General features: G+C 36.6%; 1 protein-coding gene across 1 annotated transcript; it reads left to right on the forward strand.

Moving 5' to 3' along the window:
- On the forward strand, positions 1-25,244 carry SNAPC1 (small nuclear RNA activating complex polypeptide 1). Its single transcript, XM_032624918.1, has 10 exons — positions 1-243; positions 2,628-2,787; positions 2,951-3,091; positions 3,513-3,617; positions 8,467-8,625; positions 10,131-10,199; positions 10,911-10,973; positions 13,534-13,684; positions 21,716-21,814; positions 24,416-25,244. Exons 1-10 carry the CDS (start codon positions 116-118, stop codon positions 24,466-24,468), a joined length of 1,128 nt encoding a protein of 375 aa, XP_032480809.1. The 5' UTR covers positions 1-115; the 3' UTR covers positions 24,469-25,244.
- The last annotated feature ends 2,318 nt before the right edge of the window (positions 25,245-27,562 follow it).

A 27,562-nucleotide genomic window follows, 5' to 3' on the forward strand; every position in this document is an offset into this window, starting at 1 on the left:
GGGCCGGATATCACGGAGGGTGTGTGCGTCCTGTCGTAGGGGGCGGGGCTCAGAGCCTGGTTTCCTCGGCTACCATCGGCTGCTGGACCGCGCGTGGCGTCCTAGCTTTGCAGCTATGGGGGCTGCTGCAGGTTTGAAGGCAGATTGCGAGGCGCTGCTCAGCCGCTTCCAGGAGATGGACAGCGTGCGCTTCGAGGACTTCACCGACCTCTGGAGGAGTATGAAGTTCGGGACCATCTTCTGGTGGGTGTTTCTTGTCCACTACCCGCCTGCCTCCCCGCTCAGAGGCGGCGTGACAGGTTTCTTCCTTCCCCTTCGCTTCGCCGCACCTGGGAAGGGCTGAGAAAGGCGGCAGTCTCTGAACATTGCCTCCATCTCCCCTGAGCTCTCACTTGTACTTGGCCGCGCGCTTCCCCTGGGCGATTTCGTTGGCTTGAGTTCCTTCCATTTGCGGCCTCCTCCCGAATACGTATACCTCTACTTGGCCGCCCTTCTAAACTCTTCTACCTCCACTGCCTCACCCGGACCTTGGTCACCATCTTTTGCCCTCCTCTAGTCTCGTTTTCTTAGAACTCCATGTTTAAAAACAAAAACAAACACACAAGCAAAGACAAAACCCTGCATGATTTCATTTTTCACACAACCGCCGAAGTTCTAAAGTGCAAATTTGCTCACGTCACATCCTTGCTTCCCACTATTCAGTGGTTTCCATTGCCCTTGGGGTGCAGCTCAAATTCCCTAACATGGCTGGCAAGACCTTTCGTGACTGGTCTCTGCCCATCGCTGCAGCTTCATCTACCAGTCCACTCCATGCACTCGCTTTCTTGCTGCAGCGTCCGCACGCGGCCCTCTACAGGCGTTTCCTCAGCCTAGAGCTTTACCTCCAGCTCCCTTTGCCTGGGTACCTTATTCTTCACTCAGGTTTAAGCCCACATGACAGTTACTCAGGGAAGGCCTCCTTTGCCCTTCTAGACTAAATAAGGTGTTCATGCTCTCTTTCTCTTGTAGCACTTTGTGCTTATTTTATCGCTTGACATTTTTTTTTTTTTTTTTTTTGCGGTACGCGGGCCTCTCACTGCTGTGGCCTCTCCCGTTGTGGAGCACAGGCTCCGGACGCAGCAGGCTCAGCGGCCATGGCTCACGGGCCCAGCCGCTCCGCGGCATGTGGGATCTTTCCAGACCGGGGCATGAACCCGTGTCCCCTGCATCGGCAGGCGGACTCTCAACCACTGCGCCACCAGGGAAGACCTATCTCTTGACTTAACCACATTTTATTATAAGTGTGTAGTTCAGAAGGCGGTATAGTGTAGTGGTTAAGAGCATAGATAATGGAGTCCAACTGCCTGAATTTGATCAGAGTCCATAACTGTGATTATATGGTAAGTGCACTCTAAGTGCTCAATAAATATTCACTGTTATTATTATTTTTAATTTTACCTTCCACTAGATTGAGCTCTGTGAGGACAGTGACTGGATGAATCTGATATTTCATTATCATAATACTTACAATATTGAAAAGGCTAAATAATTGACTGAATGAATGAGTCCTTGTGAGTAAAACTCTGTGTTTTGCTGAATAAAATGTAAACGTTCTCTCTTTTGTCTTAGTTGATGTAAAATAACTACCTGTGTAGTTTGTACATCGTAGGGGATGGAGAATGGAGAACTGTTTGTTGTACAGTTAATGAAAGGAGAGGAACTAATTTTTTTTAATGGTAGTAAATGTAATGCATTTATAGCTGTATTTAATCCATAGAACAACTCTGAGATCAGTAATTATCCTTGTTTTATAGATGAGGAAATTGAGGTTTAAGAAGGTTAAGTAATTTCTCCATGATCACGCAACTAGGTGGTAGAGTAGATATTGAAACCAGTGTGTCTTACTGTTTCTGAAACCCATGATCTTTCACTGTATCCCTCTTGGGAAAAGTGGTAGTTCAGAAAAAATTTTCTGGGGTTACCCCAATTCTTTCTTTCTTTCTTTCTTTTTTAAAATATATTTATTTATTTATTTTTGGCTGCTTTGGGTCTTCATTACTATGTGCAGGCTTTAGTTGTGGTGAGTGGGGGCTAATCTTCATTGTGGTGCGCGGGCTTCTCATTGTGTTGGCATCTCTTGTGGAGCACAGGCTCTAGGCGCGCGGGCTTCAGTAGTTGTGGCACGTGGGCTCAGTAGTTGTGGCTCGTGGGCTCTAGAGCGCAGGCTCAGTAGTTGTGGTGCATGGGCTTAGTTGCTCCACGGCATGTGGGATCTTCCCGGACCAGGGATCGAACCCGTGTCCCCTGCATTGGCAGACGCATTCTTAACCAGTACGCCACCAGAGAAACCCCCTACCATGGTTATTTTATATATTAAATATTTTAAATTATTAACCAGTGATAATTTATAACCCCACTCCTTTTGCTCCCAGTTCAGCAATAAATTTGATGCTTTAGGAAGATGCATCATGTTTACCTAGTGTCTCAGTGTAAGAAGCACAGCAGAAAATTAGGTCTTCGTGCTTAAATCATGAAAGGATCAGATGTGGAATGCCCATCCACTTTCTAGCAGCTGCTATTTAAACAAGTATATACCTCTTCTGTTATTTTTTTTCACAGCCATAATATATTTTCTCTTTGTTTTCTAGTGGTAGAATGAGAAATTTAGAAAAGAACGCGTTTACAAAGGAAGCTTTGGCTTTGGCTTGGAGATATTTTTTACCTCCATACACCTTCCAAATCAGAGTTTGTGCTTTGTATCTGCTGTATGGATTATATAACACCCAACTGTGTCAACCAAAACAAAAGGTAATATTCGGTGAGTTGTTTTCTTCCAGCAGAAATATGAAACAGGTACAATATTTTCACAACCAACTGATTTAAATAGAAATGCCAGTGCTTCAAAATTATAATACATTTGTGAAAAAAGATTTACATTTACTAACAACTTTTTTATTCCTCTTGTTTGCAGATTAGAGTTGCCGTGAAGGATTGGGATGAAATTTTAAAATTTCAGCAAGATTTGATAAATGCACAACATTTTGATGCAGCTTATATTTTTAGGAAGCTACGACTAGACAGAGCATTTCACTTTACAGCAATGCCTACATTGGTATGTTATCTAAAATAGATTGTTTCTCAAAATGAGAAATTATGCTTTATTATCCATAAAGTATCTAAGTCTCCAGAAAGTGGAAAGACTATTATATAGTTTCCAATACTCGAAGAAAGGCTTCTTAAAATAGGAAACAGTGTTGGGGATTCCTGGCAGTCCATTGGTTAGGACCCCGCGCTCTCACTGCCGAGGGCTTGGGTTCAATCCCTGGTCGGTGAACTAAAATCCCACAAGTTGCGTTATTTCAAAAGTCTAACAGTCTTTGAAACATGGATTATTTAATAAATATATACTTAGAGCTGCTTTTTTTTAATCCATGTTTACTGATAGACAGTTTTTGCTGCTCGCTTACTTATTTCAGTACTTAAAATATATCTTATAAAAGACATCTATTTTAAAGACATTCATTATTATTTAGCTGTCATACAGAATGAAGAAAAAAATTCAACGACCTGAAGTTACTGAAGACTTTAAGGACCCAAGTGATCATGTAATGAAACTTATCACTTCTGATGTACTAGAGGTAAATTTGTTCTTATGTTCCTGAATTTTTTTAAAAAATTGTTTTATTAACTACATATTGAGGTTATACCTTCATCTACTGGATACTGAAAACTTTTCTAATGCTTTTAACCAATCATAGAATGCTATTCCTTTCTCTAAAGTGTCAGGAATGTTACATCCTAAATATATCAAAATTTCTGGAACAAATCTTGAAACACAGTGAGAAACAGAAAGATGTAGAAGACTTGTCTCGGACTAAGGATATTTAGATTCAAATACTGAAACCACCATTTGTATTTGACTTTAGATAGGTCATAAAACAAGAATTTAGTGACATTATTTTTTTTAATAATATGTGTTCATTTCCTAAGTTCCTTTTTACAATGCTTGTGTAAAAACCCACCACTGAAAACAGTGAAGCTATTTCGATGAAACGAAAATTTGAAGTCAAGAATAATGGATAACATGCCGCAGAACAACTAAGCCTGTGCGCCACAACTAGTGAGCCTGCACTCTAGAGCCCACAAGCCACAACTACAGAGCCCAAGTGCCACAAATACTGAAGCCTGCGCGCCTATAGCCTGTGCTCCGCAACAAGAGAAGCAATGACAATGAGAAGCCTGCGCACAGCGATGAAAAGTAGCCCCCGCTCATCACAACTAGAGAAAGCCTGCACACAGCAACGAAGACCTAACAGAGCCATAAATAAATAAATACATTTAAAAAAAAAATAATAATAATGGATAAGGGGTACGGTCTTAAAACAGCTTTTCCATCTCATATATTTTGGTATGTTATTTGAGTTGTGCGGTGTTGAGAAAAATCTTCTTTTGCATTGATAAGTAGTGATACAGAGTTTTACCTGAGAGGAAATGTTGCCCTGAGGTTAAAACAAAACCTCACTAAAGGGCTGCAGCCTTCTGATCAGTGATCCATTCTCTTTTCAAAAGAATGGATTCATACGTACACAGAGAGTGTGCAGAGCAAGCACGAGCAGGTGGGGGCCTTAGTCATGTACTTTTCATTTCTTTGAGCCTTAGTTTCCCCTCTTTAATATTAGGATTGCAACCCTTATTTCATCCAGTTGTAAGAATCGAGACCAACCTGTACCTGAAGAGTGCTGAGTGTGGCCTATAGCACATAGTAGACTCTTTTTAGTAAATGTTACTGCTTTTCCCCTGAACCCTGTTCAGTCTTTTCCTATATCAGGAATGAAAGAGGGATCAGATCTTTGATTTGCTCAAATGTTTCTCTGTGTTCTGGGTGCTGCCGTGTTTTAATCACTTCAGCCATTAGGTTGCATCTGTGATTTTCTAATTCAGATAGCAAATTGATTTTTGAAAGTGCTCTGTATACTGACTTTATTTTTGAGCAAGAATTGCTAATCTGGGGTCCATGGATGGCCTTGAAAGGTTCATGGATCCCTTTCCCCCCTAAATTGTATTGAAAATTATTATACGTATGGACAGTTGGTTAGGGTGAGGTACTCTATCCTCAGACTCGCAAAGGTATTCATGTCCCCCCAAATGGTAAGAATTACTCAGTTAGAGGGAAATTGTTTGCTAAATATCTAAAGACATGGTATAGTGCAGGAGCTCTACAAGATGTTTTGTGTATATTATTTTACTCCTTAACATCTCTGCAAATTAGGTGTTTTAAACAATTTAAAATTTTTTGTTAATTTTTTTTCAAGTAGGTGTTTTTGTCCCTGATTTAAAGTTGAGGAAACTGAGGCACAGAGACATTAAGTTAGGAAGTGATGGAGCTAAGGTTCTGTATGGCTGCAGTGCCTATTTGTTGGATAGCAAAGGCCTTGTCTGAGCTGGGACTGGGGTTGGAAATATATCATTTGCAGACATCTCGTGAAGTATAACAAGAATTAGGATCTTTGCCCTCTAGCAGCTGAGCAAGAAAGAGGTGGGAGAAGATTATGTAGAAAAATAAATGCGAGAAAAGAACTTTGTGTAATAGAGGGAATTTGTATTTTGTCTTTTTGGCAGAGGGGAATCATTTAGAAGTTTTAGAGATTGGAGAGGCTTAGAGTGTATATTTAGGTTTGGGGTAAGGAGCCAGTTAGAAGGAGGGTTTGTGTAGAAGAGAAGCAGCACAGTCCCTGCTGTGAGGTGGTGGGTCTGTGACCAAGAGCCTGGTGGAGAGATTAGCCTTGAGCAGGAGAAGGCACTTCTTCCTTTGAAACCTTCGGGAAGGAGGTGAAAATAGATTCCTATAATTGGTTGTGAAGAAGAGAAGTAGAAGGCAAACAGACCCGATAGCCTGAACTTTAAGAGGCCTCCCGCCAGAACCAAGAACTGAGAAAGTTTGGAATAGCCGTCGCGGAGAGTGAAAGATGCTGGGATACCAGAAAGGATTTGCCAAGAAGTACTGATGTAAATTATAAAGAGAGAGGCAGAGAATGTTCTATAACAGTAAGATGTTGTTCTTATCAGTATTCTCCCAATGAAAAGAAGATGATTTGAACCCAGTTGGTTGTAATTTTTGATAGTTGACTAATTTAGTGGTAGAATGTTAATTTTTTTCAACATACATTGCTAAACTTTTTTTTTTCTTCATTTTAAGCTCTTTTACTACAATGTGTTGAATTAAAGATTCCTCTGTTAAATAAATTGTATATGTCGGCAAGCAGGTATGGGAGATTTTAGAGAACAGAGCTGGGGTGATGCACAAAGCCATATCTTTTAGGGTGATTTGAGAGGAGGGTCAGAAGGGCCAGGCTATGAAATGCCTATTCCTAGAAGCTTCTGAGAATGGAGTAGTCTGTGTGAAGTCATCCTGACTTTATCTGGCATCTTTATCTTTGGTAGCCTTTTCCTTCAATACCTGTGTTGGCTTTATTTGTCCTGTCCTAGCATAGCCCATGACCCATTTTCACTGATAATCCCTAAATTTAATACTTTTCTATTTTCCTTCTACTGCCTACAAATGCAATTAAGTCTTCATGTCAGCATACTTGAATTCTGGTCATGATTCTGCTGCTCATTAGTTCTCTTTTGTGGTTAAGGAGGTATAATAAAACAAGAGAATAGGATATTGAATCAAATTATCTGATTTTTTTAAAAAAATTGAGGTATAATTGATATTATATTAGTTTCAGGTGTATAACATAAGGATTTGATATTTGTACATATTGCCAAATGATGACCACAGTAAATCTAGTCAACATCCATCACCATACATAATTACAATTTTTTTAAGGCATCTGCCTTCTAATTCCAACTCTGCTACTTAAATATGACGTTTAGCAAATCATTTCACTTTTGAATCTGTTTCTTCATTTATATTTACAATTATATTAATGGCATTACATGTTCAGTATTCACCATGTGCCAGGAACTATGCTGAATGTTTTTTGTATGTTATCTCACCAATCATCATAATAACCCTGCAGAAGAGATAGTATTTTCCCAGTTTTAAAAACGAGGAAACTGAGGGACTTCGTTGGCAGTCCAGTGGTTAAGACTCCGCACTTCCACTGCAGGGGGCGCGAGTTCGATCCCTGATCGGGGAACTAGGATCCCACATGCTGTGTGGCATGGCCATAAGAATAAATAAATAAATAAAAATTAAAACAAGGAAACTGAGGATCAAGAAGTTGAGTAATTTGCATAAAGTAAGACACAGACACTGGATTTGAATGTCCAGGTGTGTAAAGCTCCAAAGCCCATACACTGTCTTTTATTTATTAATCCTTTGATTTTGTATAGTGGTTTACATCATACAGAATACTGCCACTTGTATAAGCTCACTTAATACTTTTATAGTGCATTAGGCGTCGTTACTTCATTTTGTACAAATGTGGAACGTGATTCTTAGACTGAGGAATTTGCTCAAGGTCACAATCTAGCAGGTGACGGAATTCAGGCTCAAAACCAGGTCCAGCTAGTGGTCTTTGCCCTGTATTGTAGTGCATGTAAAATAATGGGAATATAGCACATTGTACCATGTAAAAAGTTAGGGGCTTCCCATGTCTGGACACTCTTCCCCCTTGAAGATCTTGCATATGTGAGCACTCGCCACTCCTGAGCAGTTTTGAATTGCTTCAGCAGATATCGATGGAGTCCATCAAAATCTCCTAGAAATGCATTGAGTAGTCTGTCTTGGGGTTGACTCAGAGGTTGTTGACCATCTGTGATGGATAGTTCTCTGCTGGTCTGTGAGCCAAGTCCCAGTGCTGGTTTTATGTGATTCTTAAGTCCACCTGCCGTATTTGTGCTACCTTTCTCTTTACCCTGTATACCTGCCCATTTGTCTGGAGTTTTCTGGGGGAGGAAGGTCTAATAAATGATGCCTCAAATGGTGTCATAAATCACTATTTCATTTAATCTTGAATCTTATCACTGAGGTAATGAGGAAGCTTATGGGGACAGGCACAGAGCTTTGAGATTTGTGAACGTCAGCCCATGTCTGTGGAGGATTGGGAGAGAGTCATTAGATAGGAATTTCCAGCTGAGCATAAAGAACTGTGTAAATATCCTTCATGTGACAATATGAAATAAAAATGTGATCTTAGTTATCAGGAGTAATACTTAAAGGTATGCTATACTATAAATAATTTTTGTTACATCCAGGAATGCAATCTTATGTTAACTAGTCTCTCCCCATCGTTTCTGCATACAGTGTGTATTGCCTAATGTTTGTTGAGTTGAGCTCAATGATTCCATACTTCTGGAAAGCAGACTCTTCATTAATAATGTTGTACTAGTTTGCATAATTATATCATTTTCAATATACTGTAGTATGTTATTCCTTCTCAACTCTGTCACTTTGGAAGGTGATTTTATTTTGTTATGGTTTTGCCTTTAAGTTTCTCCTTGAAAATTGAATTAAAGCACTCATCATTTCACTTTTAGGAAATGCTGAATGTTCATGACCATTATCAGAGAATGAAACATATAATTTCAGCTGATAGATCCAATCCAGACAAAGCCCTCAGCTTGATAAAGGATGATTTTTTTGACAATATCAAGAACATAGTTTTGGAGCATCAGCAATGGCACAAAGACAGAAAGGTTTGTAACTGATATGTCACCTTTGCGTTTGCATCATACGTGACTGGCTATACGTGACTGAGGACGTTGAGAGGCAGCCTTGCTTAGTGGCTACCTCCTGTGAAGCTAAGATCTCGAGTGCTTTACTTTTTTAGTATCAGCTTTGCCAGTTATTAGCCATGTGATCTTATTTAATCTTACAAATGGATTTTATATGTAATTATATAGCATATTATTAGTTATAATTAATCATTGTCATTATGTAATATATAGCTAAATGATATCCATTATACACTCACACGTACACTATGTAGTGTACATAATTATAGAGGAATAAATAGTCTTGGTGTACCATGGATTTATTACAATCTTTATAATTTAGCATTCTCCAGAGGTTACACATTGGCAGTCTTTGGGCCAAAGCCTGCACGTACTTTTTTTTTTTCTTTGCATAGCATTGTTCCTAATATTTAAAAAATTTGAATTAATTACCAACATTTAAATATTGTGGACTTAACTTAAAATTCCAGACATCCAACTTCTGTTAAAAGTGAGAGGTTTGGTAACACTGGTCCTACTTTGCTGCATGGCAGTGGACAGCTAGACTTGAGTGATGGCTTCTCCCATTGTGACAGAGCATGTGCTTTCTGTTTCCTGCCTTCCTTTATCCATTTACAAATCGCATCAACACAAGTCTTCCATTTAGTTTTCTGATCCAAATACTGATGCTAGAACTGCCCATATTCCATATTAGCCTTTTCAGCTAGAGAAACTTTTACTCTGGAAACCTGAAGACCGGCCTTGCTAAATTTACTTTTGAAACCACTACTCCATCTAATTTTACTAAATACTTCTAGGAAAAAATAAGTAATTTCTGATTACTTACTATGTGTTTGATAATGTGTTAGTGTTTTCACAAATGCTAGATAGGCATTATTATATAGCATTTTTCAGAGTGATTCGTTGCTACTTTTTGGAATATGTAAAGGGAGATGGCTCAAAACTCAATTTTAGAAAAGATAAACAAGGAAAGTGATGAGATAACAGCCTTGTGAAGAAGGAAATAATTTGCTTCCTCTCCGGACATTTATTTTAATGAGAGCACATTTTAGAATGTTTGAATACTTTAAGTGCTACAAATGGGTTGCACAAGCGACCTAGACACTTAACGTAAACATCTATTGTAGTGCTGTCTTTTAACAACTCTCTTTAATGAGCATTACTAAGACCTTTGAAAACCTGGAGGAAAGGAGAATAAACCAGCTTTCTCACTACCACATAAAGTGCATGTCATCTTTCATTAGTTAGGAGGATTTAGGTATTTTCTTGATGAATTTTGTAACTCTTCTTTAACCTAACCACGATCTTAATGTCAGGTGGTGAACCATGTTTTGATACTGTGAAATATTCTTTTAGTTTTTTAGTAATTAAAGTAAATGGTTTTCATTGTTCTGAAATTGATTTTCAGTTAATTTTTAGTTGGTTTGAATTGTAAATGTATAAATATAACTTTTTTGATCTTTCAGAATCTATCCTTAAAATTGAAAGCTAAAGATGGAGAAGAAAAGAGTGAAGGAAATTCACAACAGTTAGAGGTCAGAAAAATTCACTGTATGATTGCTTATGGGGCAATAGTTTGGTTAGCTTCTTTTCATTTTATGTGTGGCTGTGATTCTGTATATTAACCATAATGTCCCATGGTCAGTATTCTAATACATATCTCAGAAAATTCTGTAACATGGGTTCTATGAAGGGCTAGCCTGTTCTCTGCTGGAAACCTTGTGAAAGACCACGTCAGTTATAGATTGGGAGTGGGATGTTCACAGTTTTCAGCAGGGAGAGGGAAGGATGGTGGTGGAAGGTGTCCTCAGTCCTGACAGGGGCAGAGTAAGGCTTTTGTAATACTATGTCTTTTCAGCCTTTCAGCCAGTGTGGAGCACAAGCTACTATTTACTGCTTTCTGTCTCCAGAGTTTTCATCCATCTTAGTGCATGAGGCAAGGAGCGATCTTTGGGCATAGGAAGATGAGGAGGGAATGGCCTGGTCACCAGGAATTTCATTCATATCCTCCTTAGATCCTGAATGAAAGCAATCCACAGCCATGGGGATGTTATCATGGCACCTGTTAGAAAGTAGTGCATGTTTATATGCCTTTACTTAATATATGTCCAATAAATGTTAGTTCCTTTTACCCTACCTTCTGTCTCAAATCTTATTTCTGATAAAAAAATAATTGGGAATTCATAATTTCACTCAGTGTTTGTGTGTTTTAACTTTTTCCCTTTCCTGTTTATTTTTACTTACAGAGAAGTGAAAGGGCAGAATCATTAGCGAAAATCAAATCAAGGGCCTTTTCAGTTTTTGTTGAGGTAAGTTATTTCTTTAATAAGGTAATTTAGAAATTTATGTGATGCTTTTTTAGTCACGTTTTAATTTTTTCATCAAAGTAACACTTGTGCATAGTTTTAACTAATAGTACTGTAAAGTTTATATAATCCAGCAGTCTCCTGCTCTACCACTTCCTGCCCCTGTACTTCTGATCTCAAGAGGCAACCATCTTCACCTTTTTCTCTTTTTTTTTTTTTTTTTTTTTTTTTTTTTTGTGGTACGCGGGCCTCTCACTGTTGTGGCCTCTCCCGTTGCGGAGCACAGGCTCCGGACGCGCAGGCTCAGCGGCCATGGCTCACGGGCCCAACTGCTCCGTGGCATGTGGGATCTTCCCGGACCGGGGCACAAACCCGTGTCCCCTGCATCGGCAGGTGGACTCTCAACCACTGCGCCACCAGGGAAGCCCCAGAGAGATTTCTTAAACTTTATCTTCTGAATCATTATATTGCGTTTTTATTATTTCTGCTGATATTTTTTGATTACTAAGATTTTTTTTCTTGTTCTCTGAATCTTTTCTTACTTAAAAAATGTGTTCTTTATCTTTTTGTTTTTCTGGATGCAATATGCTTATCTGCTTGAGGATGTTATTTAGTTTTTTGAAGTTTCCTCCTTTTTCCCCAGAGTTTTTATTTTTGTTTATTCCATTCTCTGTCATTCATTTTGTTGGCTTTTTTCAAACGTTTGAAGATCCTCAGATCATTAAGAGTGGTCATGTGGAGATATAGCTTTTTAGCTTCCATGCTTTTCTTGGATCTAGTCATTTTTACCAGAGAGCAGGCTTCCATTCCCTTGCCTGGGGGAGGAAAGTGGTAAATAAGCCCAGCTGCCAATGTTTTGGGTGCCTACAGAGAATCTGCCAACAGGCTCACAGTTCCTTCTAGAGGCTTCACTCAACCCACCTATTTCTAATAAGAGGCTTTATCCCCTTCTTAGCTATACTGGTTTCCTCAAGCCTTCAGCTTCTCTGGTTTAGCCTCTCCAGAGAGCAAGCCTCCTGTTTTCTACAGGAAGAGGTCAGATGTTCAGCTTTGAGGCTGCTAAATGGGATACTATTCCCTATGTAGATTTTTCATATATCTACCCGTTTTTTTAGTCCTACTTCTGATGACCCCAATTTCTGATCCACTTGGACCAGCTTTCCTTGTAGACTTCCTCAATACAGGCAATTAGATTTCAGCTTTCTTCATTCTAAGTCAGCCATCACTTTTACACTTCCAAAATTTTGTTGATTTGTTTACAGCTGCATTGTTTCCTGTTATCTCCGTTTTGTGAGTTTATTCATTTTTATTCCTTTCCTCTCATTTTAGTGGGGTTTCAGGAAGGAGCACCAATAAACTCGTATTTTTTTCTGTTGTTTTTTTTTTTTATGAATCTAAAAATGACTTTATTCTGTGGGAAACTACTATCATTCTCTGGTTGTAGAAATAAAAAGGAATAAACGAAAAAATTAAAAGTGACTATAGATTAGTTAAGTGTTATATATTTGCTGTACTACAGTAAATTGAGTACAAAATATTGTTGAATGAAAGCATCAAGGACAATAAATTAATTATTCCAAATTCATTTAAACCAGAACTATTTCCATATTATATAAGCTAATTGTTGTTTAATGTATTTCTTAAGACATTATGAAATACTTTAAAAAATTATTAAACAATTAAATTATAATCCCCATAAATTGTTATGAGTGTGTTATTGCATAGTTGTAGTTTTTTAAATTATTGAGGTATAATTAACATACAGTGCATGGTAGCTTTTAAACTGTTGTTAATACCTGCACCACATATATGACATTCATTGAAAACTCCTGTAGTCAGGGCTCTGCTTAAGCAAATAAGGGAATTTATTGACTGATGTAACTAAAAAGTGCTTGGACTGTCCCTCCGTTTCTCACCTCTTATGTTGCTTTCATTGCCTTCAAGTGCGATTCGTGACAACTCCAGCCTTGCATGTTCCCAGCTTTCGGTTCAGTGGAAAGGGAGAATTTTCCTTTCTAATAGTTAAACAAAATTCTAAAATTGAGTTATATCAGCTATGACACACATCACACACCCACCCCTGAACAAATCATGGTGGCCCTGGGAATGTGAAACTCATTTTGACTAGATCGGGGCCACATGGCCATTCGTAGAGCCAGGCATAAAGTAGTTCCATTTGAAGTACATGGTGCTAACTAAGGAAAGTAAAATGTTGTTAGAAGAAAAGAATAGGTTATCAGGTGGTAAAAATGGCGGTACTTGTCCTTTACACCTCCATTTCCCAGCCATGCAACTGCAACAGTTTAACCCAGCAAGGATATTTTAACTCCGTTTGGGCAGATGAGGATGACAGCTGCAGGGAACTCTTCCTGTTGTAAAGCTAAAAGAGTATATACATGTAACAGGTATTAACCAAGCTAGTATCATGGTAAAGTACTTTATGACAAGTATTTCTGTGAATCTTTCGTCATCTTTGATTGTCTGTTTTGTTGTTCCCTAAATCACCTGTCAGTTGGGTTCATTTTGCGATTCATTGTAATTAATTGGATTTGCAACTATTTAGGCATCCAAGTCACGAAGGCATCGTCAGGTCAAACTTGATTCTTCTGACTCTGATTCTGCATCTAGTCAAGGACAAACCAAAGCAACTAGGAAAAGAATAAACAAAGAGACATTGAAACCAGCAGGGGGGAAGATGTCTTCCGGAAACAGAGGTAACTTTTTGAGACTTAAAAAAGGGAAAACAGGTCTTATTTACAACCTCCTCTCACCATGTTTTCTTTATTAAAAAGGATTACTTGTTTAAAAACCTTGTGAGATTTAATATTAAAAATAAATTATCTTAGATTCTTTGAATCTTACTACTGAAAGGGACTCTAGGAGTCATCAAATTCATCATTTCATAGATGATGAAATTTAGGCCCATACAGGTTAAATAACTTGTCCAAAGTGATATAGTTAGATAGTTATAGAATCAATCCAGAATTATACGGAGCATACTTTATTAGTAATTTTTGTGTGTGAATCAAACTTATGTGTAGAATAAGGTATGATAAGTAATACATTCTATAAACTGTATTTTCCATTTGCTTCACTAGCTAAGCTGAACCTGCTTTTCTCTTGAAATAGTTTATCTGTAAAATTACTTTTGGTATTTGGTTTTTTAAAAAAATGACTATATACTCAAAAAGTTTAATTTTTAAGCATTGCACAAATAGTATATGTTCACCATACATAAAGTTGGAATCTGATTAACAGGCTCGGGTGGAAAAAAAGGAGCATTAGAAACATAGTAAATATTTAGTGCCTAATATAAGAAACACAGAGCCACTGTAGCAGTATATGAAGATATGTTATAGCCTTGTAACATATTTTTTTCCTATATTGAGGCAGCGGAGGGAGAACTGAAGTCAAATACCTTTACTACAGTCCAGATATGATCAGTTCCGTAACTTAACGCTTGAAGTGCATTGAGAATTTAGAGGAGATACCACATTTGTTAAGGATAATCAAGAAATACTTCAGAAGGAGAATGTTTTTAGTTTTCTTTACACAGCTAGCAGATATTGTGAAGAGAACTGTTAGACTAATTTCACTTATAAGTATTAATGAAAAAATCCTAAGTTTTATGTATCAAAAGAATCTCAGATACAAAACAACTTGACTGTGTACATTCATTCTGAGATGCAGGGATGGTGCAGTTAGGAATCTATCAATATAATTTGCCATATAAATAGGTTAAAGGGGAAAATGTGAATTCATTTTAATAGTTACCCAAGAACACATTTGATAAAATCCAGCATCCATTCTTGATTTAAAAAAATATCCTCCAGATGTAGGGAGTCAGCACACTTTCTGTAAAGGGCCAGATAGTAAATGTTTTAGGTCCAAGTGGAACCTTCATATATTTCTGGTGGGAATACAGAAAGGTATAGTCACTCTGGAAAACTGGCAGTTTCTAATAAAGTTAAACATATACTTACCAAATAACACAGCAGTCCTACTCCTTGGTATTTACCCAAGAGAGATGAAAACTTATATTCACACAAAAATTTCTATGCAAGTTTATAGCAGTTTTATTCATAATTGCGAAAAATTGCAGTCAGCCTAAATATCTTCAACTGGTCATTGTATAACCGTGGTATAACCATACGGTGCAGTACTACTCGGGAATAAAGGCACTACTGATACATGTAATAACATGGATGAATCTCAGTGCACTGTGCTAAGTGACAGAAATGAGACACAGAAAAGGCTATATACGATATGATTCCATTTATAAGACATTCTGGAAAAGGTGAATCTACAGAGACATAAAAAAGATCATTGGTTGCTAGGAACTGGGGGTGGAGGGAGGTGTTGACTGCAAAAGGGCACAAGGGAAATTTTTGGTGTGATGGAATTGTTCTGTGTTCAATATTTTGCACAACTATGCATTTATCCAAACTCCTAGCTCTGTACCGCATTAAAAATGGTAGTTATATATTAATTCAACCAAAACCAAACCAAAACAGAGGATATGAGGAAAGGATTGATTAGTTTGATCATATTTAAAAAAGTAACCTCTGGTAGATTTTTTCTAAGGTATCAAAGATACTTAGGTTTAGAAACCTGCACAAGCATTTTTTTATTAATTATCCACCTTATTTCTTACAAGTGCAGCCGAGAGGTAGTTGGTCAAGCTGCTTTCTTAAACGTCTGGAAAAGAGTTTTTTTATGCAGTTGAAACGGAGGAGCCGAGTGCAAGCTAGGAAAGAACTTAAATGAAAGTTCCTTTTCATCTGAAATGTTGGACACACGTAACTTATGAAATATCACTTCTTTCACTAGCCATAATTTTTTACTTAATGTAGTTACCGAAAACATTTTCATAAACTCTGAAATTAACTTTTAAGGATGGCTGAGGTTTGTTATTGAATTTACCGAGGTGTATTAGGGAGGGTTTAACCCATGAGAAAGAAAGTACACTAAAATGTGATCTGAATTAGATCCTTAATTGTAACTCAACTATTCCAGGTAACCAGCTTTGTCGCTCCTCTGAAGCAGAGGTAATTTGTTATTCTTCATCTTAATAAAGATTCAAGTGCTGGGCTTCCCTGGTGGCGCAGTGGTTGAGAGTCTGCCTGCCGATGCAGGGGACACAGGTTTGTGCCCTGGTCCGGGAAGATCCCACATGCCGCGGAGCGGCTGGACCCGTGAGCCATGGCCGCTGAGCCTGCGCTCCGCAATGGGAGAGGCCACAGCAGTGAGAAGCCCGCGTACCGCAAAAAAAAAAAAAAAAAAAAGATTCAAGTGCTTACTAAAAAGTTTCTCTTTAATTAAAAGTTCATTTCCTCAAAGTAGAAAAGTATTTTTGATTTCATAGTTTTTTCAAAAAGAGGTGTCTTATATTCCATAAAATGCAAAAGATCTTGTAAAACCATTTGCAGCACATAAGATTAATGCTAAACTTCTTAATTTTAGGAGAGCTGTTATAAATTAGCAAGAAAAGGACCACCACCCTTTAGAAAAATGGGCTGAGGTCATGAACAGGCAATTCATGAACAAAATGTGGTTACCATGCATATGAAGAGATATTTAATTTCATTAATAATGAAAGAAATGTAATTTAAAACATGATTTTCATGTAATTTTTTATATTGGCAAAGATTAAAGGTAACTGAATACCCATTGATAGTGAAAGTGTGCGGAGGTAAAATCTGAATTTGAGTGGGAGAATGAATTAGCACATCCTTTTTAGAGAGCAATTTGAAATCATCTGTCAATTGATTTTAATCAATTTTAAATGGACATGCCTTCTAACTTAGCAATTCAGTTTCTAGGAATTTATCCTTTACAAATGACAAAAACACACAGGACATTCATTGCAGGATTATTGACAAAGACTGTTAACAACTCAAATGTTTAACATTGAAAAAATGTTTAACGTTGAAAAATCCATGTAAAGGAATATTTTACAGTTATTAAAAAGCTGGAGAAAGTTCTATATATACTGACATGAAAATATGTCCAAAATATATTGATACATTGCTTAGTGAAAATGTTTTTTTAAGGAAGAGTACGATTCATTTGTTAATAAATATATATGTAGATGCAAAACTATAATATAAAATAGATAAACCACAAGGTCCTGCTGTACAGCACAGGGAACTATATTCAGTATATTGTAGTAAACTGTAACGGAAAAGAATCTGAAAAAGAACAATATGTGTGTATATATATGTATATGTACATATGTGTGAGTGTGTGTTTGTATATATATATATATATATATATATAAATAAATTGAATCACTTTGCTGTACACCATAACATTGTAAATCAACTATACTTCAATTAAAAAAATGTAGATAGAAGTACAATATATATCATTGAAGAAATCTAGAAGCATATAACAATGATTAGTTCTCAGGGATGGGAAATTTCTAAGCCCATAAATTTCTGTTTGACTTTTATGTGATAACCATATGTATTGTAATCAGGAAAAACCCAAAGATTAAAAAACAAACAAATGTAACAATAATTCCTTAGACTAAGGCAAGTAGAGGGATTGGCATGAAAAGAGGCAAGGTAGTTGGAAGTATAGCATGTGAGGGGCCTATTTTTTTGTTTTGTTTTGCGGTACGCGGGCCTCTCCCTGTTGTGGCCTCTCCCGTTGTGGAGCACAGGCTCCGGATGCGCAGGCTCAGCGGCCATGGCTCACGGGCCCAGCCGCTCCGCGACATGTGGGATCTTCCCGGACCGGGGCACGAGCCCCGAATCATCATGCATGCTGATGCAATCATGCATCAGCAGGCGAATTCTCAACCACTGCGCCACCAGGGAAGCCCTGAGGGGCCCGTTTTGCCTGGAGCATAAAGGATGTGTTGAAGGGTTACTGTTAACGTGGAAAGATACGTTGAGGATTATATTGTGACCAGGCCTTAAATGTGGAACCAAGAAGTTTGGACTTCATTCAGTAGGCAGAGGGGAGTCACTTCTGAGCAAGCAAGTGGTATGACCAGTTTTCTTTGAAGAAAATCAATCTGGGAGTAGTATGGAAGGTAGGTGGGAACAAACTGAAAATAGGAACACTAAATAAAAGGCTGTTAAGGAGTAATGAGGATCTGGCCAGGTGGCTGTAGGAATTAGATAAGCAGATTAACAGGAAAGCCAATGGATATCTACAGGTAACCAAATATTTAGGCTGGTGGAGAGGGATGAGACAAAGATGCTTAATGCCTAAGCAACTGGGGGATGTTGTGACTTTAATAGAATAAGGATCACAGAATGAAGATTTCATTTGGGGGAAGAATTTGCCCCAATCTGCCTTTTTAGGCTCAATTTCTGTAACAGCTGTCTAGCACGTAAATAGGTGCTCAAGTATATTAATAGGATTTACCCAAGTTTGTATTATTTAAGCTTCAACTATACCTGTTCACCATTCCTAGAACATAACACGCATGCTTCTGGAAGAACATCAGTAATAATAATGGTGATACATGATGGTGAAGATGATAACAACTATTATTTATGTAACGCTTATTATCTGCCGAACTTTTTTCACACGTCCAAGGTCACCTAACTAATAAATAGAGCTGAGACTTGAATGGCAGTCTGTTTGAATCCAAGTCTGAATCTTTAACTGCCATATTTGCTGTCTCTCGGGTAATTGGAAATGTGGATCTGGAGCTCCAGTTAGACACGCACTTAAGTAATTGTTGTATTCTAGCTGCATGCATGTCCTATAGTTGTATGTATCGAGATTGAGCAATTGTCTATTACTTATCATTGCATTCCACATGATTAGCTTCGAGCAGAGTAAAACTATTGAACTGACAGCCTCTGAGGAATTAGTTGTGTGGATAACTGAGGTTAATTATTTAAATGTCAAAATTTACTTTTTAAACGGTTAATTATTCTGGTTGATATCTTTCTAAAACATACTGCATTCTTCTCTGTATATTTCTTGTTTTCTACAATGTGCATTTATTATTTTTTACATGTATTTTGTGCTCTCCTATTTTCTAGAACAATGTATCCTGAACATAATTTAGTTTTTATGATTCAAGGTTATCATCATTAGCATGTTATTTTACTGGGTTTTGTAATATAATGATCCTATCAAATAGCTTAAGTGTTTGGGGCAGTTGACCTTTATACTTACGGCTTTGTGCTGCAGGACTTCGTCAGTTCTTATGTTTTTCTGTCACATTTGTTGTGGTAGGTGTCTTCATTCTGTTCTCAGTGTGCAGGCTTGTAGCAATTTTTTTCCCTTTTTGCTGCTTCTTAACTGTACTGGTTTTAAGAAATGGGTTTGCCATTATTCCTACATAAATGTAATTTATTTTTGCTGCTTCTTAACTGTACTGGTTTTAAGAAATGGGTTTGCCATTATTCATACATAAATAAATGTAATTATGTTCTGGATAAAGGCCTGAGGAACATATCTGTGACTGAAGTTCATGAGCTTTTATTTAATATGTGGACTTTGAGATAAACATCCTGAAGTTCTGTGTTCACTTCTTGGTTCCTGGCTATGTGATAAGTGGGTGAAGCATTGTATTTTGTTTTTCAGAGCTTTTAGAACACTGATTTCCTTTTTTTTTAAAGAAGATGTTGGGGGTAGGAGTTTATTAATTCATTAATTTATTTTTACCGTGTTGGGTCTTCGTTTCTGTGCGAGGGCTTTCTCTAGTTGTGGCAAGCGGGGGCCACTCTTCATCATGGTGCACGGGCCTCTCACTATCGCGGCCTCTCCTGTTGTGGAGCACAGGCTCCAGACGCGCAGGCTCAGTAGTTGTGGCTCATGGGCCTAGTTGCTCTGCGGCATGTGGGATCCTCCCAGACCAGGGCTCGAACCCGTGTCCCCTGCATTGGCAGGCAGACTCTCAACCACTGTGCCACCAGGGAAGCCCTGATTTTCTTTTTTAAACTTACTCATTTAATGTAGAAATAGATCTCAAAATGTAGTTAATCATCATGTGACTAGATGAAGGTTTTTTTTTTCTCAGTGACAGTTTTTAACTCAGAAATCCTTCCCTTGACATTGTTGGATAGATTCTGTTAGGTTGTACATGTGGATTTAAAAAAATCATTAATAGTTGATGTGGATGCCCATGGTACAAGATTATAAAGAACAATATTAGTAATTTGAGGTAGATTGTACTGATTATAATCTTGTGAACAACTGAACATTTTTATAGGTTCAAAATCCACCCCCCTCCACTGCCAAAAATGTTATTAGATATGGAAATAGATTTCCTAAAATATTATCTGTCATCTTAAAAATCATGTAAAAAAATTATTGTATCTAATACTTAGGACTTCCAAGTAAAGGTAAAATTCTATTTTAATAACTTAATGGGAAATTGGTATTATTTTATTAAGTTTGAATTGCATTTAAAATGGAAGTTTATTGCTACAGTTTACTCAACTGCATCTAGAGCAATCTATTCATTCCATAAAATCTGCATCCCATTAAGATCCCAGAATACATGTGTTCAGAGCAGAAAGCTTAAACTCATCTTCATTTAATTTCTTGTCTCCTGTGCTGTCAGGTACTTATTAACATATACACTCTGTGAAATACTGTGTTATAAGATAGTTGAATCCATATTTATAGTTTATTGAGGCTCTAGTATATGGCAGGCACTTTTCTAAGTACTGGGGATACATCAACCTGAACAAACCAGAGTCTATCCTTGTGAAGCTTACATTTACTATGTATTATATATTAAGATATGAGGTGGTGTAAGTGTTGTGGAGAAGCGTAAGGATCAAAGAGTGACTGTGGGGGGCGGTTGCTACTGGGACAAGGAAGTAATGTGCTCAGTGAGACCTGATAGGACAACGGTGTTTGATAATTTGATTAGGATATTTCTTCAAGCAACAGAAAGTTGATGTAGAAAACCTCCAATGTTTTGGAAAATGGAACGTTACTGGGAAATTTTGACTAAGAGAAATATATCTTGTAGAACATATGTGGTGATACAGGAAAGTGTGTCTGCATTCAAAAACAAGGCTATCACGTGGCCTCTTCAAGATCAGGAGGCTGTACATATGTGAAAAAGTACGAATTAAGAACCTGTGTTCATAGGCAATCTGAACTGTGTTTCTGAAGTTTGTGCACATTTTCCTTCACTGTAATGTGATTTCACAGCTGTTTGTGAAAATAGTGAATAATTTAATGATCCTAAAAGTAACAGGTTTTGTGTGTGTGCGCACTTGTGTATGTGAGAATTGCCTTATTTTCAGGTTGTTTTATTTAATGATGGTTCCTTGGACAGCATTCTGGTGTTCAGCAACCAATACGGAATATTTGTCATTAAATCCATATCAGTCTTTAAAAAAAAAAACAAGGCTATTAACTTTAGAATTACATTGGTGATTAATTAATAAAATTGAAGTAATACACATGATTATTCCCTGATGTCTGCAGATATAACCTATGCTGTGTGTGATAAAGATTGAATAATATATCTATGTTTGGCTAATTTTGTTTCTTCCTTTTTCCTCTGTTTACTTTAATGGAAGGATTAGAGACTGTTTTCAAAACATAGGTATAAATATATTATAAATTTATTAACACTTTTTAAAAAGATAGGTAGTTTTATATGCATATTTCTGTTTACCATTACAATTTTAGCTTTTAGTTTAAATATCTAATTTTTGTTATTATAATAATGTCATTATTTATATAAAATTTTTTTTCAAAGATTAGCATTCTTTATTTTCGTATAAAATCATTTTTTCAACTATTTCCAGGTGACATGCAAAATGTACATACGGAAGATAAATCTTTAAGTCTGAGTATGCCTGTAATTACAGAAGAGGAAGAGGAGAATGAACGTTTTAGTGAAACAGGTACAGATGAAATTTTATCAGACTACTTGCAGAGCATCGTTTAGAGCCCTTGAAGAGCATGACAGTTGGCTGTGTGTTCCTGTGATGCTTTAACTTTGGTGCATTGGAGAATTTTGGCGTTAATCAGACTGTTAATCATGACACTTAAAAGTAAGTGATAATACAGTAAATGAATGGATATGGAGAGGCAGGGGTCAGTCCAGGTGAGAGGTGAAGGATAGGGAAAATATCATTATTAGTAAATGAATATCCATAATTGTGATGGTGTCTGAAGTGTATTTCTAACAAAGGGCAAAGGTCACAAAATGTGAATTACTGTATATAACTTTTTAAAAGATTTTATTGTTAAAAAATACTTAATTTCAAATTCTAGTAAATGTAAAATTTTCACCTATGAGATGATTGTAACTAAGTGGTAAATTGCCCAACATGAATTAAAATAGCTACATCTTTTTGCATTGCTGTGATCTTAATTTGTTTGTAGTATTTGTTAAACAGTAGTTTAAATAATTATTATCTCTAGTAATAATTACAGTAACGTACAGAGTAAGTTATAATAGCAGGCTAGGCTTGATAATCGGTAATCCATCAATGGTAATGAACATAATGTATATTAAGGATCTGCCTAATGACTTTGTTTTCGTTTGGCGCTGTATTCATTCAGCAAGCATTTACTGAGTGCCTGTTTTGTTTCAAGTGCTTAGGTAGCTATGGGAATATAAAGATATATAGCAGAAGAGTTTAAGAACCATTTTATTTTGATCACAGTGTGTGTAGACCTGAGCACAGGGAGTGGCTCATAGTGGACCTAAGTAACTACTGTTTAATGAATCAGATCAGTCTGTGCCCCAGAGGACCTTACAGTTTAGTGTGCAGAAAAACAACACAGTACCTTGTAGTAAAGAAACAGGGTGCTATGGAAACATATAGAAGACAAAGACAATTAAAAGAGAGTATTTGTTCCTTCGGAAATCTGAGTTGCTTCTGTGATTCGCCTATGTCAGCATAAAACGGTCCTTTATAATCTTGTGAGTTTCAGACTGTAGTTGCTTTCTGGTTTTGTCTGGTAGCTTTTATTGTGAGTAAACAATCAAACACATGTATACCTTTATGGCTGCCTGGCCAGTCCCATTCTAAAATCTATCAGCTTGTGAGTTTTAACAGTTTGGTTTTTATTAAATCATAATTACATAAGCACAGAATTTAACAATGAACAGTTTTATAATACTCATTACCACGGACTTCTGACTCTGACTCCCATTTTTATTCCCTAGAGACAACTCTTTTATAATTATTTTGGTGTTGATCTCCATGTTTCTAAATAACATGTTTATATTGTCACTTATTCGCGCTTCAGTTCTATGAATTATCTATTGAGGGAGGCAAGGATTTAGTTCTCCTTAATACATTCTTTTTTTTCTTACTTGAAGTATAGTTCACCTACATCACTATGTTAGTTCCAGGTGCACAACTTAGTGATACGATATTTCTATACATTACAAAAAGATCACCATGACAGGTCTAGTTATATCTGTCACCATACAAAGATGTTACAATATAATAATTTTATGTATTCTTTACCTCCCAATCCAAACACATGATACTTCCTATCACCCACCCTCTCAGTATGGTTATTATTTTAGTTATATCAGTATTCAGCATTTTACAAAACATTATTAGCAGCAGGGCCATGTGATATATACTATGATTCTCCCTTAATCGGAACACTTATTGTTTGCCTTAAAGAGTTAATAATTTTTTTGCCTTATTAATTTGTTTCTTTATGTATTTATCACTAATTTACCCCCCAAACTCTTCCTCAGTGTATAAATCTCCCCTTGAAACACTAGAGCACATTAGGCATTTTATCAGTGTCATCTTCTTAAAAGAAGTCTCCTCCAGGCCTCTGACTTGCTTTACTCTGGACATCATTCTCTTGGCCTGCTGCCGCTTCTTTCCAAGAATCTATTTTCTTTTTCTTCTTAATTTTTTCTTTGTCTTTTCTCATTCCTTTTCCTGTCACTCTCCTTTCAGTTTTCATTGGAGGGGAATATTCCTTTCTTTTACGTCTTCCATAATTTTCATGTTTTTGTGTCTTCTGTTATTTGCTTTGTTTTTAGTGATCAGTAACTTCTAGGTTCACAGCTGTTTCTAGATGGACACTTACTTGAGTGTTGGTCATGGCATCTGCCATGGTAGCCAAAAAGATGTATGGTACTGCTGTTGTGGGTTACATTTTCAGGTTTAATCGGAAAGCAATTGAAATCTTAGTCACTTTCTTTTAGCACTGGCCCAGATACCTTTCAGCTCTGGCATACTGGGCCCATGCTAAGTATAGGGAGGGCATACCCCTATGAAACAACCTCAGAGTAGCTTATTATCAAGTAGCATTTAGGGTGATTAGGATCTCCAGTAGTAAGTTTACAACTGCAGTATCATTTTGAAGGATAAAAGTCATGTATATGTCAGGTTTAAGATTTCTTGTATCTTTGCTGTGAAGGTGTTCTTATTATTATGCCAACCTATATAGTTTAATTGTGTATTATCAATTAAGTATTATATTTTTTAGACCTGACAGGCTTCTTAATTTTTTGTCTTCAGAGTTCACTGCACCCAAGAGGAGAAGAAAACACAGAACAAAGAGCCTGGTGTAGAGTACTTAATTTTGAGCTTTCTGACAGAAGAAAAGATGTATATTTTGTGTATTGAACAGGAAGACTGCCAGTATTAAAAATAATTCTTCTGGGAAGCTGTAGGTATTTCTTTGAAATGTCAATACTTTAATATAGTTCTAGAATAAAAGTACAAAAAAATTAGAGTATTACTCTAAAATTTAATTTTAACATCTTTTGTGAAATATGCATAAATGATAAAATTTGGATTTAGAATGTAATAGAAATAATTCTGTTATTTGCAGATTATTGCTATTTCCTACAACTTTTTTGTGCTATTATACTATCTTAGTACAGTTCTGGAAGTGTTAGCTATTCTATTTAAAATCTTTTTTCTTGAAATATTAATGTTTATTATATGTAGATGGCTAATTATTTTATATCTAGTTTGGTAATGTTTGTTTATGATGTATATTAACTATTTTATATATTACGTTGTTAAGTGCAATAAAGTTTTTGCCTTGTTTGCTTTATTTTTTTAATGTTTGAAACTTATATGGTCAGTAACTTATGTGATTGATAACTTAGGAAGCTCAGTTTCTACTTCTGTAATCAATTAAGTATTCTTTTGTGCTTGTTTTAAAGCTCTCTTTGGCCTAACATGTCTATATGTATACATGTATGTTTGTGTAGGTATAGATATATGTATGTATTTGTCCAGTTATACATATAATATGATTACTCAATACATTGTTTAGGTACAACATTTAAATACTGATTATTTCTAATGAAACCTAATAAAAAAGAGTGGTAATGTACATTTCAGAATGTGTCTGGTACAGAAAGTTGGTACTTAAAGAAAAAAATTCAATAGCTTCATGACTGTGCCTCTCTGTTTATCATTTGAGAGATTTAAACGGAGATTGCTTTAGCCATGGTGTTTGAATTGCTGCTGATAGCAGACCATCTCACATCATGTGGCTGGCTCAGCCTGTCTTAAAATTGATTAAACTCCATGTTGTTTTCCAGTGTGGTATATTCAGGAATTCTACAAATGCCCCGTGAGTGAAAACGTGTGTAATCTTTTAAAATCAAAATACTAACACTAGCCCAGACAAAACTTCGCTTATTAGAATCTGTGCTGTCACATTAGCCGTGAAACAAAATTGTTTCCCTTGACTGTTTCCCTTGTTTTCCCTGACTTCAGATGTTTCTGTTAACAGGGCAGTTTTCATGATATGGATATTGGGCAGAGCTTCTGGGGTTTAAATATTCTAACATTGGGGTTTAAATATTCTAACATTGTGATCCATTATTGGCCACTTGTATACCAGGTTATTTGCTAGGGTTTGTATAATAAACATTAAAGTTTACAGACATTGTACAGCTAACACAGTGAGTTGCCCTCTTATTTTTTTCACAACAGTACTTTTAAAAGGTATCATTTCACTTGTACAGTGAAGAAACTGTACCTCCGGATGGTAAGTGCCTTGTCCACATTCACAGAGTTAGTAATCCATCTGGGATACAGATACAGGGCTCTGGCCTATAATTTCAGAGTCATTTTTTGTAAGCCAACAGAGATGGAAATCCAGACTGACTGCAAGAAGTAAAACCCCACTTCAGAATGGCTTAAACAGTAAGGAAAGTTTATCTGAAACCAGTTGAGCCTCAGGTGCGGGGCAGTCTGGGTTATGTAGTACATCAGTTCCATGATGCCTTCATTTACCCAGGTGTGGGTCTTTAGGGAAAGCTTTATATCAGTGTGGAGAACTGTTTACCTGCCAAGTTAGCAGACTCTTGCCTAGGACCAACCTTGCAAAGAAAGCCTTTTTAGGACAGCAGTCTCAGGCCTGCTCTGTTAACTTCTGCACAGTTTCGTTTCATTTTTCACTATTTCAAACAATGCTGCATTGATCTTTGTGTGTATATCTTGTCTCACTCAGGTTGCTATTTCTGTTGGATAAACCTAATCTACACATAAATTTGTTTGTTAAACGCTGTGTGTATGTAAAATGTTGTTAATTACTGCCAAATTGAACTCCAAAAAGCCTGCCAATTTACATTCCTACTAACAGTATTTGCAAGGGACCCTCCATTACACTGGTTATCAATCTTTGTAATTGTTGGCAGTTGAATACAGCCAGGATCTTAAGAGCAGAAAATGTAGAAAATTGACAAAAAGTAACAAAATTGGATTAAGCTGATGTGACTTGCTATATGGTTACATCTGACAATGTAGTGCTTTAGCTGATAGCAAATTTTTCATGAATATATTTTGAAGATAGGGTGTGAAGCACTTGATAGATTTGCTTTAGATGTGAAATTGAAGCTTACTGGGCAGAGTTCAAATAGAAAATATTTGTGTTTAACAGTGGGTTTTCAGAATTAAAATATGGTGTCCAAATACTGGTTACCTATTAAAGTAAGCTATTTGTATTGTCAACTTGATTATAATAAAATGGCACCAAGTTGTAAATACATGATTTTAATATTAAATATTTATGAAATTAATGTTTTGTGGGAGAAGAGGGGTTGTGGCAGTGTTCATAAACACAAGCTACATTTTAAAACCATACCACTTTACTTTCAGAAATCTTAATATATGAAAGTATTGTTCAGAGTAGAAAACTCATAAATAGTTTTAGTGTTAGATACCAGGTTTACTTGGGGTATCTATAAAAAAAAAAACAATGAATAAAAGAAGTGTAACCATAAAGAAAATGGAGCTTGTATGGATGCTTATTAGGGGAATATTTTTCACTTGGAAAAAAAATAATTTATTATAGTTTATTTCTTCAGAAGAAAACTACCCTGGAAATGTGCACTTCTCTATAAGAAATCATAGCGTGTTGTCTTTGTTTTCTGGTACTGTTATGAGTTACGTGGTTGTAAGCTCATCTAAGATCCCATCTGGGTTTATAACCCCTTTCTCTTAATGCCTCAAAGGTTTCCTAACTGTGAGTGGATGTATTTAATGTGAGGAAACATTCCCAGTCTCCTTAACAGCCTGTTAAAGTGCTTGTTCCCTGAAACAGATACAGTTGTACCATCTGCAAATTATTTTGTACTGCCAGAGGAGATACTGAACCAACTTTTAGGCAAAGATTTTTGTCTTCTACAGGGATTTCCAGAA

This window comes from Phocoena sinus, chromosome 2 (assembly GCF_008692025.1).
Source record: "Phocoena sinus isolate mPhoSin1 chromosome 2, mPhoSin1.pri, whole genome shotgun sequence".
In the NCBI taxonomy this organism is placed as follows: Eukaryota; Metazoa; Chordata; class Mammalia; order Artiodactyla; family Phocoenidae; genus Phocoena; species Phocoena sinus.

Bases quoted from the DNA above. Each gene is read 5' to 3' on its own strand.
- SNAPC1 (XM_032624918.1), top strand. From the start codon at position 116: ATGGGGGCTGCTGCAGGTTTGAAGGCAGATTGCGAGGCGCTGCTCAGC. The intron at 2,788-2,950 runs GTAATATTCGGT...TCTTGTTTGCAG, and splicing joins TGTGTCAACCAAAACAAAAG to ATTAGAGTTGCCGTGAAGGA. The intron at 3,618-8,466 runs GTAAATTTGTTC...TTTCACTTTTAG, and splicing joins TCACTTCTGATGTACTAGAG to GAAATGCTGAATGTTCATGA.